The 15508-nt window shown below is 33.6% G+C and overlaps 1 protein-coding gene across 3 annotated transcripts in view; it reads left to right on the top strand.

Moving 5' to 3' along the window:
* The window catches only part of Samsn1 (SAM domain, SH3 domain and nuclear localization signals 1), a 146821-nt gene extending 131765 nt beyond the window's left edge, over positions 1-15056 (top strand). Inside the window, exons 13-15 of one of the 3 annotated variants that reach the window (XM_047564799.1) lie at positions 807-1013; positions 2911-3061; positions 14146-15056. In XM_047564799.1, coding sequence (XP_047420755.1) covers positions 807-1013; positions 2911-3061; positions 14146-14348 — 561 coding nt within the window. In that variant the 3' untranslated portion in view covers positions 14349-15056. The remainder of the gene's footprint in view (positions 1-806; positions 1014-2910; positions 3062-14145) is intronic. The other 2 variants (XM_047564797.1, XM_047564798.1) reach the window with 2 other exon arrangements.
* Positions 15057-15508: the final 452 nt, after the last annotated feature.

The following is a 15508-nucleotide window of genomic DNA, read 5'->3' as shown; positions in this document are numbered from 1 at the left end:
CCATTCCAATGCACTTCATTCATACTCCATTGAAACTCTGAAGGTCAATCTACATGTTACCTCCTCTTGATAAGAAGAGTAGCATTAGTACTCTAAGAATTAAATAGCATGGTTTAGTGCACACATACTTTTGTTACATGTTTTATAAGTTCTGCATTTCATTATTTCAGATGGATAAAGCACTTCACATGGATTTGTTTTGTACTCAATATGAATTCTTTTCAGATGAACTTGAATCATAGACAGAGTCATAGACTTCTTTTTGTTCTCCTTGTCCAGTTGGACAGCCCCTCTAGGAATGATGGCATGAACCTTGCTATATATGTGTTGCTTAGACAGTATGAATGAAATGGCATCATTTTTAAGTTAAACTTGGGCTTGAGTTCTGGTTCTGTACTCTTGTAAGCTCTTGGGGAGTCATTCAATATCTAGTTTATCTTTCTGTAATAGTTAAAATAATATTATATTTCATATATATATTTATGAGGTACCCTGTGAACATAAAATGACTTAGCATATGTGGTATATAAATTATGCTGTTTTCTATAAATATAAGTTGATATGATAACAAAACCAGAAATGTGTTACAAATGTATATAGGAGCTTTTTAATCCAGTATGTTTCAGTATTCATGAATATTACCAGTAAATAATTTCCTTGGTCAAGAAAACTCAGATGTATTTCTGTTATGTATGAACCCCTCTGCAATGTACTCATTGCTGTAGTTGCCTGTAATTCCATTATTTCTATCAAATGTAATAGCCATAGTTCCTTGAAATCTGATTTAGACATGTCTTTGCCCTTAGAAAGGAGATATCATTGACATCATCTGCAAAACACCAATGGGCATGTGGACAGGAATGTTGAACAATAAGGTGGGAAACTTCAAATTCATTTATGTGGATGTCATCTCAGAAGAGGAAGCAGCCCCCAAGAAAATAAAAGCACACAGAAGGAGTAAAAATGAAAAACCCAAGACCCTACAGGAGTTCTTAGAGAGGATTCACCTTCAGGTTAGCAAACCTTTGGCCTGTTATCTTTTGGTGCCATACAGGTGGAATAATTGATGGGATTGGATCAGTGTTTGCCTGGTATTGCTTAAGAATATAAGACTTACAGCAAAGGAAAATATGTTTTCCTAGAACAGCTCTTATTTCTCCTTTATTACTTTTATTATGCAAAGACAGGCCTTGATATAACATCCCTTGGACTAAACCCTAATGGTACTTAGTGGTGACAGTAGAGATTAATATTGAGAAAGTGCAATGAAAAATGATAACTATCCAGGAGAATAAAAGACCCAGGAAAAATGTCTAAATGGGAATGATAAAGAGAATGTGAAGAAATAAAAAAGTCCAGAGAAGTGAAAGGAAAAATGAAAATTGTATTTTCTATAGGGCAGAGATCAAAATCAAGTCCAGAGAAGATATCTAAACATAACATTTTAAAATGAAGGTGTTAGGAACAGTGATCATTAGGCCCCATAATGACTGTATTAAGGAAACCATGCTGTCTGTTTTTATAATCCAATTATTTGTTATTACAATAGCAAAATTTTATGAAATATATGCCTTGTTAAATGGTGTGTACATACACTATACCTAGTCTTACTCAATTTATGGTTTTGAAATCCATTTCTAAAATTAACCCAGCATGACTTTGATAATTTTCAAAATCCATCAAGGCAATAGCCAAATAAATTTTTCTTAATTGATTTTTCTGAAACATCTAACTACTTTCCTATCTGCTAACACACTCTCCAACCTTCCTGTATTACTTACTGGTGCATCCCAAATGGGATAAATTTTGAAGAAAATATGAGTTTGAATCCCGCCTCTACTACTTGTTTGTCCTGTGACCTATGAAAAAATAAATAATCTAAGGATATAAAATAACTTTCCCAAGAACCCACAGTTAGATGCTATGTCAGAATGGGAACTCTGATAGTCTGTGTTCTAATTCAGTGTTCTATGATATGCTATTTTAAAAGGAAATCTCTCTCTCTCCTTCTCTCTCTCTCTCTCTCTCTCTGTCTCTCTGTGTGTGTGTGTGTGTGTGCGTGTATGTCTCTGATGGCTAAAAGAGGGTTGGTGACAAGTTGTTTTTACTTCCTCTCAGTTTTAACAACTGAAATAAGGATAGTGAAATTTTGATTGAGTAAAATGGGAAGAATTTTTGAGGAAGTTGGAAAAGTTTGAACTTTGCTTTGCATTTTTATTCTGTTAAGAGAGAACAAAGGTTATATAATTTACATATAAACTTTAAAATCAGAAATTTTAAGCTAATAAATATTGATGCAAATGATGGACAAGGTATACATGTTGAGAAAAGAATACTTTTCCTAACTACACTGCTTTTATGCTTAATAAAGTGTTTTAATAGAAATTCTGCAATTTATTAGGTTCACATAATGCTTTTCAACCAAAATGCTAAACTCTGTGTATAGAATTGTTTCATTTCATTTTAACCTACCTCAAGAAGTTAATGACAATAGATGTTTTTGGGATCAAGGAAACAAGAAGAGGTATAGATCCAGAAATGTTACTATAATATACTCCGTTAGAAGCATTTTATTGATAGACTTAAGGAACAATAACTCTGTCAATTTAACTAGTTGAGAAGTGAAAAAGTACCAAATAGGAAAATGATCCAGTTATTAAATTGATCCAAGATTTAGCATTGCATAGTTTAAGGTGATTTCTTCTTTACATTTGTCCTTCCAGAAGATGATAATTATACAACATACCCTAGAGTTCATGTGCAGGAAAATATTACAAATAAAATGAAGGAATAATTCTACTAGGATCTTAAGTTACCATATGCATTTCTGTACTTTCTTTAAATCTAAAGAGAACCAAAAATAAAATATTTGAATCTTCCTGGCTTACATGTATTTTTTCTGCTCCTTAGGACTATACCTCAACCCTTTTGCTCAATGGTTATGAGACCCTAGAAGATTTAAAGGATATAAAAGAGAGTCATCTCATTGAATTAAACATTGAAAATCCAGAAGACAGGATGAGGTTACTATCAGCTGCTGAAAATCTCCTTGATGAAGAAAGTAAGTTTGTATATCTACTCTTCTCCCTAGCTGAAAATCACAGTTTAATATAAATAGTAAAATCATTAAAAGCAAAGCCCCAGTTTTATTTACTGAAAATCATATAAAGCATTCTTTCCCATAAACTAAGAATTTTCATATAACCTTGGAAACAACTGTGGTCAAATCTATAATTAGGGAAAGGAATTTAAAAAAAAAAAATCTTATTAGACCCTTAGGAAACAAAAGAACTTTTCTGGGTGCTTCATTTTGATTTTGCAGAGCTATTAATTTATACGCAAGTAGATGCCTGCATTCCCAAAGACTGAGGGAGTTAGAGACAAATATTTAGTGACAGCATGAGCCATTAGTGAGAAATGTCACACATGGCTCTGTAGAACAACAGAGCACAGCTCTAAGCTAATGAGCCTTCGCATCACACAGGAAAATTCATTTCATTACCATACAGTCACATCTTGTGTGTGTTTATAGTACTCTTTCAAAATGTTATAATAGCTTGCAAAAATATTCAGCATTCACTTTTATTATCTAAGATGGTTCTCTGTATTTTGTAAGTATAAACCGAAGATGGAAATAATACATGCAGATTCATTTATGGCAGAATACTAGCTATGCCAACCGGGTTTGTAAAGATAGGATAACTTTTATTTTTACAATTACCCATCTGGAACACCCTTCCTCTTAAATCTAGTCAGGCCCACAAATCCTGAGCTTAGGGTATGCCAAACTCTGCAAAGAATATTTTGTAGAGGGGGGAAAAAGGAGAGTGGAGAGTCTAATTTTAAAGATAAAAATGAATTTAGATCATCTTCCAGCCTTCTCTTTCAAAACCAATATTAATACTTGAACATGTGTTCTGAGTAAAACTTTAAGCCAAGGTCTTTATGTTTATTATCTTATTTAGCATTCTTTACATCCCTCTAGTTAGAAAGTACTGCTTCCATTTTTAGAATGAGAGATTGAGATGGTAAGTATCCTAAGTGAAAGCTCTTAGTGAATTGTAGAGTTGGAATTCCTACACAGTGTTTGTGAAGCTCTGCTGCACTTTCTAACACTATAAGTCACAGCCCAGATGGAGAGCAAGGAGGAAGGCTGTATTTAGCACCCGGACCTCCTGACTTCCTTTGTGGGCTTTCCTACACCCTCTCTCCTAAATCCCCCCAAAATTGAGGCACAGCACATGTTTACTATACACTTGCTTTTTATGTGGTAGGAATTAATTTACTGTTTTAGAAACGGCTCCTTACTTTATTCTTAGTTGCCATCCTGTGTATGCATAGATCTTCATCTTTTCCAAGAGGTTTCACATGCATGACTAACTGAACACCAGCAAGACTGATTTCATCATTAGGTCTAGGTTTCTATGGATCTTCTTTGAAGTTTTGGGGACTGGGAGATACAACAGGACCACAGAGTATCAGAGGCAAAGACTAACCTTAAGAAGGTAGTCAACTTATTCAATAGTACAAGCATGACAAAACTGATCCCTGTCAATGTGGCAACATTTTTCAGGTAAATAGGGTAGAATTTTTTATATCTTGAAGACAAAGCCCTTCACTAAACAACGTTTGGTTCTGTAGATTTTTTTGTATTGATCATGTGCAATATCACTGCCAATACTCTTCAAAACAATTTGACCATAAAGTGCAAGGAGAGAGAAGACTACATTTTTTAACACTTGTAAATACTTTTCTTCTACAATACCATACATGTAGGCATTTTGTCCAATTTACAGATGTACAAATAATTCAGAGATGAATTTCAGAGAGGTCTAAGAGATAAATAGGAGAGATGGGATATTAATCAAAGGCAAGCCTCAATAAATTCAAAGTTCTGTCTTCCCTATGTGCCAATGGGTAAATATGAGAATAATGAAGACTTGAAAATTGAAATTTTCTGTGACTTCACCAATTTTCTCAAGGGCTTTAATTTAGTGCTCCATCTCAGAAAGTGGAAGTTAATGCTTAAGTGAGAACCGAAACCTGGCGACTGCATGATTCTCTGAAAGGTGAGAGGCTACCTTGCCTGCCTCACAACAGGGTTTGTAAAGAGAAGGGGCTGGGAACCAGCAAGCATTTTTTTCAGCCATCAGGCAGTGCTCTGTAGGAATGCACGAAGGGAACATGGGTCTAAGGCTATGTCCCCTTCATTTCTTCATCCTTCCTCTCTCATCACCTATCTACTTTCTATGTTAAACATCAATTACAGATGATAATATGAGAGCTGGGTGTGATTTTTAAAACCATTTGATTCAAATCCTTCCTTTGCAAGATGAGAAAACTAAAACCTGGATAACTAAATGACTTTCTCAAGCTCATGTCTGGAACTTACTCTCCTATGTCTAGCAGAAACTTGTTCCACTATATCTAGGTCTTTGACAACAACACACAATATCTTCAAGCATGAAGTGACTTACGATGTTTGATATATACATAAAGAGACAAGTCCCAGAAACTCTTTTCCTGTACAAAACTTTAGAAATGGTACTTGAAGGTCAAGAGAAGCTGATCACTGAATAATAGCCAATAATGTACAAACATCAGATGCAAAGTCAAGTTCTGCAAGATGAAAAAGAGAAAAATGTAGATTCAACCAGCGTTACTTGTCAACATACAACTTGGAGTTTTTTCTTATTTTAATCTTCTGGTCTAAAGTAGTATTAGAATATACATGTCAAAAAGATGCATATTGCATGTTAGGCTATTGTGACTGAAAGCTATTTATCTTATATGAAACTGCTTTTCTCAAGAAATAAAGAAGAATGACTTCCATTTGTTGATAAGATGGTGAATTCTGATGATTTGGCACCATGCTCCTGCATGCTTATTTTTATCTATCTGATACTCTGTGAATCATATCTACTACAACCATGTTGAAGATTAAATGCACAACCTTCATGTACCTTGAATGATAAAGACCTTGAATGCATGGTTATACAAAACTGAGACATTATTAAAAACAAATGCATGTCACAGTCACAGGTTAAAAATAGTTAGCTTTTCTGTTGTTGTTGAAGAATGGGATATGCAAATTGGCCAGGATTTTATATATGCATTTTTGTTTCCATCACTGAATAATGTCAGTTTGGGGAAAGTCAATAAATTTCTCTGTTAGGGTTTCATTGTTAGGTTGGGGACATGAAAGATTTTGCTTTGCAAGTCATTCAATATACAAATTGAGCAATCTGGGCATGTATCTTGAGGAGGAGTTAAAATTTCGAGACATAGTAGAAAAGACCACAAGTCCATGTGAGTCTTTAATATATCCAGAGGAACTAAGAGAGGAGAAGGGACAGGGAAGAAACCAGAAATCTAAGGTTTAGAACAAGCAATGTTCCTTTTCTTTTAGTTCCAGACCAATAGCATTGTTCCCACTTTGACCTTAAAAATGTGAGCTAGATTAAACATTTTAGTTCAGTGCTTGGCAGGAGGTAAAGATGCTTCTCCAACAAACTGACAGAAGGGCTGGTGAGTGGTGTTATCGCTGATCACAGGATTAACACCTAGGGGAGATAATGACTTGGGGTTCTGTAATACCAGCAAGACAAGAAGAGATATTCAGAACTTGCTCTCATGTTGCCTTAGAACTGAGAATTAGGTCATTGACTCCCTCAACTGGGAATCTAGATAAGGTTAAAGAACAAATTACAAAAAAAAAAAAAAAAAAAAGTTTAGAGAAAAATTGAGGTGAGCCCCAGCTCTTGAAGGAGCAAAAACAGTGGTATCATTTACTTTATTCACATAGGGTTTCTATATTTATTTATGCATTTTAAAATGATGGTTTGTTTACTTTGAGAGTAAATAGTCCCAGCAAGTGAAAAAGAGAATAAAGAACGTGTATGTGTATGTGTGTATGTTGTTGCATAAACACAAACTTTAGAGCCCCTTTGCCTTACTCAGAAATGCTTCTCTTCTCTAGAATACTAAAATAGTTAACTACTGTTTATAGTACATATTTTCTATCTGTTCTGCACTTGTCTTTTTTTCCACAGTTAGAAGCACTTTAATGTGTCTTAAAATTGTGTCTACCAGAATGTGTACTATTGTCCTTGGGGAAAATAGGTGATGGAAATATCTTGCTTTCCCTAGAGTACAGAGATAATTAAATTTTAAATTGAAAAAAAAATAGTAACAAAATAGGCAAACTTTAGAGAATCTGTTACAATATATTTTAGGTACCTGCAATCTCTGGCTACAGTGCCAAAGGAGGAGGAAGGGGAAAGGGTGGGTTGTGTGCCAGGCCCTTGGCACCAGCTGTGGTCACAGCAGTTCCTCATTGCTCAACCATCCCCAGTTGTGCCTTCCTGCCTGCCTGCCTGCCCAAATCCATGCATGGCAAATGGTGGGGCTCAGTCAGGAGCTGGAACATGAGCCTCCGGCAGGAAAGATTTGTAGTTATGCCAAGCAGCAGTCCAGCAGTTGGCCTAACAATGTGCCAGCCTAGCCTGGTGCCCCAGCCCCTGACATGTGTACCTGGGGTTTCCAACCCACTTGCCATATGATTTGAATTTAGATTGAAGAAATACACAACTTTTAAAAAGATATGGTAACTATCCACATATAAAAAGTTGAGAAGGCATGCAGAAATTTTACTTGAATGTATTTATAAATAGGTCATCACTGTTTGGCTTTATGCAATTTAATTTCTTCAGATCTAGTTTTGGTTTTATTAAGGTTCATTTATGATATATATATATCATATATATATGTTACATAATAAAAACACAAAATGAAGTATAAGCGTTCTTACTCTTTTACCAGAGAAAAATTTCTAGTGAAAAGGGTTCACGGGGTTTTTTCACTTCGGGCACCTAAAGACCTTTGTTGTGCTTGTAAGTACAGCATTCCTGTAATCTTTTTATGTTGCCTTGTGATTGAGTCCCAGGCACGGCTTCGTAAGGGGTCAAACAAGACCAAATCCTATATTATTATGTATTTTCCCAAACCCTGGGTCCTGTGCTTCCCATTCAGTGGATGACTAACACACTTATAGATGAATACATGCTGGATGAGAGGGGTGAAGAGATTTGAAAATAGTAAGCAATATTTTTTTTTTCTGATGATAGACCCTAAAGTTGGTTGCAGTCCCTCCTTACTCGTAAAAGTTCTTGTAATAGGCAGCTGGGTATTGCTTGGTGTGTGTTGTCAAGGTTTATTTTATGTATAGGCTAACTATTAATGTGTGTGTTTGTATAAGAGTGTAAATAACTATTTTCGGGAATAATAATTTAAAAAACTCAAATTTTAAAGTGCATATATTGCTATATCCATAAATTCCATACTAGGAATTTGTCCTACTAAGTTCAATATAAAAAGGACTAGCTTAAATACTAATAGTTTTAGTTAAAAACTTAAAAATCATGTAAAATTCAAAATAATTAATTTTTAAATAAATTAAGATATACCCCTAAAAAAGTAATTTGAAAGTGGTAAGAGAGTGATATGGGATTCCGTATGTGCTGATATGAAAGTATAGCCAAAACACATTAAGTGTAAAAAAATAGTACATAAATAATAAATAATATGCAGGATAATCTTATTTTTGTCAAAAAAATAACCATTTTAAAAATGATGAAATTAGATTAAATTTCCATCATAGCTATGTATGGAGGCAAAATGTTACCTATACCATCTTAGGGTTTTTTGTTTTTTTATTTTGTGTTAGGCTGAGAATGAAATTGACATAAGACAGATCAACGAGAGAAAAAGCATAAAAATTTAGTTAATAAAAGTTTTACATGGCAAGGGAGGCTTCATGAGGAAATTAGAAAAGACTGTTATTATTGAATATTTATATACCAAATTAAAGAGTAGTAAACTGTAAAAATATGATAAGGCAAAGGAGCATGAGCTAGAGCATTTAATTGGATAGAGAAGTATCTCAGAAGACAGTTTAGTGAACACAGTTTGTGCAGATTTCCCTTGGCCTCAACTTCCTGTCCTTAATGATAAGAACCATACCTTTCCCCGTTATAAGGAGGACATCTTTCACATGAGAGCTTCATCTCCTGAATTTAATCAGCAGACAAAAGGTTAGAGTGACCTTGAATCTGTTGTTTCTCAAGCAACTTTAACCCAAAATAGTCGGGATTGCAAAGTGGTGTATTTGGGGATGGCATGTTCTTAATTTCCTCATCAAGGGAACAGGATTAATTAACCTCTATAAAGTATGATATTGATTTCCCAAATCCCCTAATTAAATATTATATAAAATGATTTTAATCTTACTTGATCATTATCAAAATAGTCAGCCCAATATGAGAGCAACTCAACCAACGGTAGATATTTCTTGTGACCAAAGCTTTCCATGTGAAGCTATAGTCAGGTTGAGCAACAGCCTGGCATTACCAACCATTTTGGTGCTCAGTTATCACCTTGAATGAATATGCTTCTCCCCTACTAAAGTACCCAGCAGAGTGAAAGTGGAGTTTGCTGTGAGCATAAGTGAAAAGATTTCTCCCCAGGACATGTCCATTAGAGGACAGACCATGATGCTAGGCTGCAAAGAGACATGTGTAAAAAGAATGGGAATCATGTCAATTCCATATTTTCTCATGGAACAACATGTTGTTCTCAGTAGAACAACAGTGACTGGTAATTTTTCCATGACTGAATTCCTGTGTTTCAGTTTTTGTTATTTTTCCAAAAGATAGATTGGTAAATAAATCAGATATTGTCTAAAATTAGCAAATAAAAGTGTCCAGGTAATTTACAAAATGCTTAAGATGAAACAAAAGTAACTGAGAGACATCACATTATCTACTCAAAATTCCTGCATAGAAAACTGCTCCTTTACAAAAGTATAACTACAGTTACATGGAGAATGTCTGGGTTTTAGTCTGAGGAACTTGAATGGAGCGAAGACATGAGACTGAGGTTTGTAGCCACCCTAAAATATGTTTGCCTGATTTTCCCCCTTTGGGAATTGCATGACTAGAGAAAAAGACGATTACTCATAGAACCAAGTGGTATCTTTACTTGAATTTCAACAAAATTCCTTCTTTAGTTGTTACTTCCTTAATTAATCTAAACATTATTTTGCTTATTAAAAATTGTTTAATGAGCACTTTGACCAGGCATTTTCCTATACTCTCTAGGTTGCATTATTTTATAGTATGTGGGTCAAGGAAATAGGAACTTGATGCTTAAGGCAAATAAGGTGGTAAAGTCAATTCTGGATGAATTGGGTAAAGATACCTGGGAAGATCAAGCAAAAATTAGTAATTTTCCTTTATTATTTAACCTTAATTTTCTTGTATGTATGAGGAAGATTTCTCTCCTTAGAGTACAAGAATCCCAGAATAAGAATTTAGTTTTATTTCCTGAAAGCTTTCTTAACTTTTAGTATAATTGAGATTGCCCACACTTAATTAATTAAATGTCACAACTTCAATATAATTATTTTATGAATAATTATACTAGCTGTCTTTTGTTTTAATCACCATGCCATTTTTTTCAACATTTGATGACTATCTTTAAATGTTGATCCATGGGCTTTGTAAAATTCCATAATAATTTTGATAGGAAAGAAGATATTTTAATATTCAAATTAGTTCTTTATAATAAAATTCTTCCTAAATAATCTTTTCTTAACATAAGTTTATTTTCATTACATGGAGTATATAACTGCTGCTTTCTTGAGTTCCTATTATGTCTCTATTAAATGGCATCAATAAGAGAAAAGTCTTCTATCAATAACTATTCGTAATTCCCAAATTTGAACATATATAGCCTTTGGGACATTTGTGAAACGTTTAATCACTAATTGAAAATCCATACATTTTAATTTTTCATTATTTAAAAATTAAACTGAGAAATAAAGAGAAAGTCTGTGTAAAATTTGAACTTTCATATGTGAGTTATATGTATATGTGTATATATTGTTATATTGTAATAGCAAAATACATTATTATACATTTTTAACTTAACATGCTATCAGAAACATTTTGGTATAAAAAGATGCACTCAGATATCCTATGGGAAGTCTAATTTTGGAGGCAAACTGTTTCTTATTCCAATGTGTTACTTGCCTGGTTAGCTCAGATGATTGGACCATGGGATAAAACTGATGAAGGTTGTGGTTTCAATTTCTGGGTAGGCCAGTTAGCATTACTATGTTTCATGGCCACATGAAGGGACTAAATGACTTAGAAAGAAAATGTGAATGCATTAGTGTGAATTCATTCCCTCTGCAGGAAAAAAAATATCCATAGCCTAAGATCTATGTTTGTGCCAATCCTGCCATTACAGCCAGGAAGAAAAAAAAAAAACAAGAAAAGGAAAATCTTGACCCTCCAAACACAAAGATTGGATGCTATATAGCTTTCATCTCCATAATAAAACATAATGACCTGCCTTTTCTTTTTATAGTTACAGTTGAGGGGCTCCAGCTGATCACCTGCCTGAAATTATTGCAAGCCTGGTGGGAAGCATTTGAGGAGGCATAGTCATGTTTTCATTTCACTAGGAAATCATTTAGCAAATTACTGCTGTTCTGTAAATTACTGTGCTGCATAACTTTCATACTGAGAAACTCTTTCCTTTTTCCATAAAAATATAGATGAAAGGGTTCTACAATATATAACCTGTATTTAAAACAAACCAATTCCTAGAATTTAAAGAATGTGATATAGCATTTCCCAGGTGGAAACAAAAACAAATATGTTTTTATTATTAATAGTAAGGAATGACATTCTCCAGTAAAGTCAGTTTTTCATTTACTGTTTTGTACTTTGTTACCCCTTGAGATGAATGCATAGAGGCTTCTGAGGATGAAACAAGCAGCTAAGTACTTAGTTTTGAAAGGAATAAAGATAATTTGGGAAATCAGAGGTCTTTAAGCTTTAGTTTTCCCTCCTAAAGAGAGTTCCACAATTGGTAATCAACCTAAAAAAAAAAAACAAACCAAAAACAGTATTGGGAACAAACAGGTTCAATTATGCCAAGTCTTGTTTCTGATATCAATCTGAAGGGAAGTTAATCAGTTCTTTTAGTTTTGCATTGAGGTAATGGGCCCAAATCAATCTGGGGAAACTTAATCCTGGGAAATGTGACCTTATCCCCACAACCATTTTGACTAGAGGGTCTCAATCCAAATGTGGTGCTCACTATTAAAGTCACAGGATGCATACATAAGGGCTGATTCCTCTGGCATTTTCCAGAAACACTTGGATAATGAAACACGGAACTGGCTCATTTCATTTCAGTAGCAATAAGATAGAAAGGCAGGAGGAAAAGCAATTCCTTAGAAAATGAGTTCCCATTTCAGTGCTGCTTTTTTACAAAAGTGAGTGACTGATACTTATATAGTAACTAGTGAATAGTAAGTAAATCCCCCAAAACCTAAATTGTGCTATGACTAATAAACAGAAAATCCTTCATGGTAGCTCAAATTTAAAAATAACAATCCAAAGAGCTGCATATTAAAATTGTCTTCTACAACTATTATAACATCAGTCGATTTCATAACTGATATTTGAATCCATAGTTAAATAAAGTAATGGAGAATCTGGAGAAGATTTAGAAGAATGGCATACATATTATTTCATTATTACAAATTAAAGACTTGAAGAAAAGTTTAAAGAAACTGTTGCAATTCATTTTGAAGATGAATAAACTAAGAAGCAGTTTTTATCATTTTCTTCCAGTCTTTCTCAACCAGTGTTCTTCATGGAAACCGTAAAATCACAAAATACGTTGACAATTTTCTCAGTTTTCCCATGGATGGTGCATAGCTACTACAATTCTGACACTAAAGGAGTTAATTTGTTATAAACCTCAGGTCACCCAAGATCAATTCTTATGTGTAATACAGGTTGAGGACAACTGGATGTACAGTAGACCATAAACAAAAGTTAGAAAGGTATCTGGAACTTGGAAAATACACTTGAAAATCAGGAAATGTGTAATTAAAATAAAGGATGACAGATTAATTAGCTTTATAATAGTCTATTGAAGAAAATAATCCATTTTGTTTCTTCCAAGATTTTGGAAGACAAGAGTTCTTGTCCCAATCTTAGAGTGCATATGCTTGATTCTTCCAGTGTGGGGCACTTTAAATTGCTAAAGTTAAAAAGCACCAAGATTAGAAGGGGAAAGAGGAGTACATGCTAATACAGCTAAGAGATAGTAGCCTGAGACCCACTTCTTCTTTGAACAACTCAGTTCATGAGGCAGAAAATGCTCATCTACAGGTATCAGGGAGGGAAGACGTTTGATACCTACACAAAGAGAAAGCTGATATTAATGGAATCTGAGAAAAGTACCACTCCATAATGTTTCTTAGATTGTTTAGAAATACATTTTGTTAGATTTCTAACATCAACTTTTTTTCCTAAAAGATAATGTCTGTTGAATATTTTTTTAAAAAACTGGTTTAAAGACTCAGAATTATCAAACTATGATCATTACTCAGAACTACACAGATATGGAAGGCAAATTAAATATTAAAGGCAGATTTGATGGAAATTTTGGTGTTTTACTCTCTAAAAGTTACTGGTTACTTATGTCTACTTTTCTGATGAATACAGAGGGATATTCTGGATGCTTGAAGTTTTATTAATCAAATTCCAACTAATTGAAGTCCTACTATACACTGTTGCTAATAGTGATTTTTTTAACTCATTAATCCGCATAATTATGATTCTGGAATTGTTCACAAAGATCACTATTGACTTGGAGTGTTCATTTAAACTACAAATGACTTTTTTTAATGATACTTTAAGGGGTATTTGGACAAGGCATCAGTCACACTGAGAATACAATCTGCTTTCTCTGGCAACATATTACTAACATAAAATGTGAGTCCATACTGATCTTTGCTTATGTAGGCAGTTCATATGGATTTCATGAAACTGAGAGTGAACAATGAAGGGCAAACTTTGTCTTCTAAGAAAATAATGGTGTGAATACTTGAGATCAAATGTCTTTTCTATCATAAACAAATATATATTTACTTGCAGAAGTTTCCTTTGCAATGAAGTCGTTTAGAATAGTTAAAATAGGATAATGCTTGAAAGTAAATGAATATATGAATAACGCTTTCTTTGGCTTTGCCTGATTCCTGCCCTTTTTTTCCATTTATAGTTATTGAAGAACAAGAAAATGAATCTGTGCCCCTATCCTTAAACCCAGACATTTCCTTAAATAAGTCACAGTTAGATGACTGCCCAAGGGACTCTGGTTGTTACATCTCATCAGGAAATTCAGATAATGGCAAAGAAGATCTGGAGTCTGAAAATCTGCCTGACATGGTACAAAAGATTACTATCACAGAGCCAAGCAACTGAACTCACATTCTTGACTATATAATCTACAGATGCCATCCATTTTAACTCTTCTTGTGCTACAGGATCACATAGAGGAAGAAAGATGTTTGTAAATACAAACCAAAGTTAAAATATTTTAATCCAAGGTGATTGTACAGGACAGTTTATATCTCTAACTTTCCTAATTATTGTATATTTGTATACAATAATAAAATGTATATTTATTTTAAATACTATGTGTTAATATTTCGCTTGCCTGTGTTAAAGAAAGATACAATGTAAGACTTTTCTATGTGTGATATATGCTTTATTAGACTTGGTTTTATATGTGCAAAAGGATAAAATTGAAAAAAAATCTACTTTTTATACCTGTCAGTTTTGAATTTGTGTATAATAGTGAATAAATATCATTACAGCATATTTCTGTTTAATCAATTTGTCCAAGCAGAATCTAAATTCATTGTTGCATTTATTAAGAACATGTGAGTTAATATTGGAGACATATTATCCTGATCCACAGTAGAATTTTAGTAATTATTTTTGTTGCTTTCTTCACTTTGTTATCTGGCATAAAAGTATAGGGAACAACATGTTATCACTCTTGATTTAATAAGATTAATGTTAATAATTGCTAAGATGTCTTTAAGTGTAAATATTTTTAATTTTTATATATCCTAATGTTAATAATAAAAAGTACTATGTGTATGGCATATTTTCCAGACAGGTGTTACTTAAAGTGTTTTAACAGTAGACTTTAAAGGAAATTTCTGCCAAACAAGGTTGTATGAGCAGTCCTCACTTTTTAAAAGCTATTAATCATTCCCAAAACAATGCCTTCAGCCTAAACTCATCTCTTCAGCCCTGATTCTATTATCCAGGTTCTCAAATATCCCTAGGAAGATTTAACTTGATATGACCAAATCTTTGATTTTCTCTCTCAATATGTCTCTCCTTTTTTATATCCAATCTTTCTTTATTGATATCAACACCTAGCCAGTCATGAAAGCAGGAAATCACTGCTCTTCTTATTTCACAAATATCTTCCTCATACAAATTCAATAACTAAGCAGGCCTTATCGATCCTATCTCTAGAAATTCTTTCATATTCATGGTTTTTCCTATTCATTCCTGTGGTCCCTGTTTTGCTTTGGAATCTCATGTTTTCATGTGTGGAATACTAT

The sequence above is a fragment of the Sciurus carolinensis genome, chromosome 9 (genome assembly GCF_902686445.1).
Source record: "Sciurus carolinensis chromosome 9, mSciCar1.2, whole genome shotgun sequence".
Classification (NCBI taxonomy): domain Eukaryota; kingdom Metazoa; phylum Chordata; class Mammalia; order Rodentia; family Sciuridae; genus Sciurus; species Sciurus carolinensis.
This window is presented reverse-complemented; position numbering and strand designations above follow the sequence as displayed.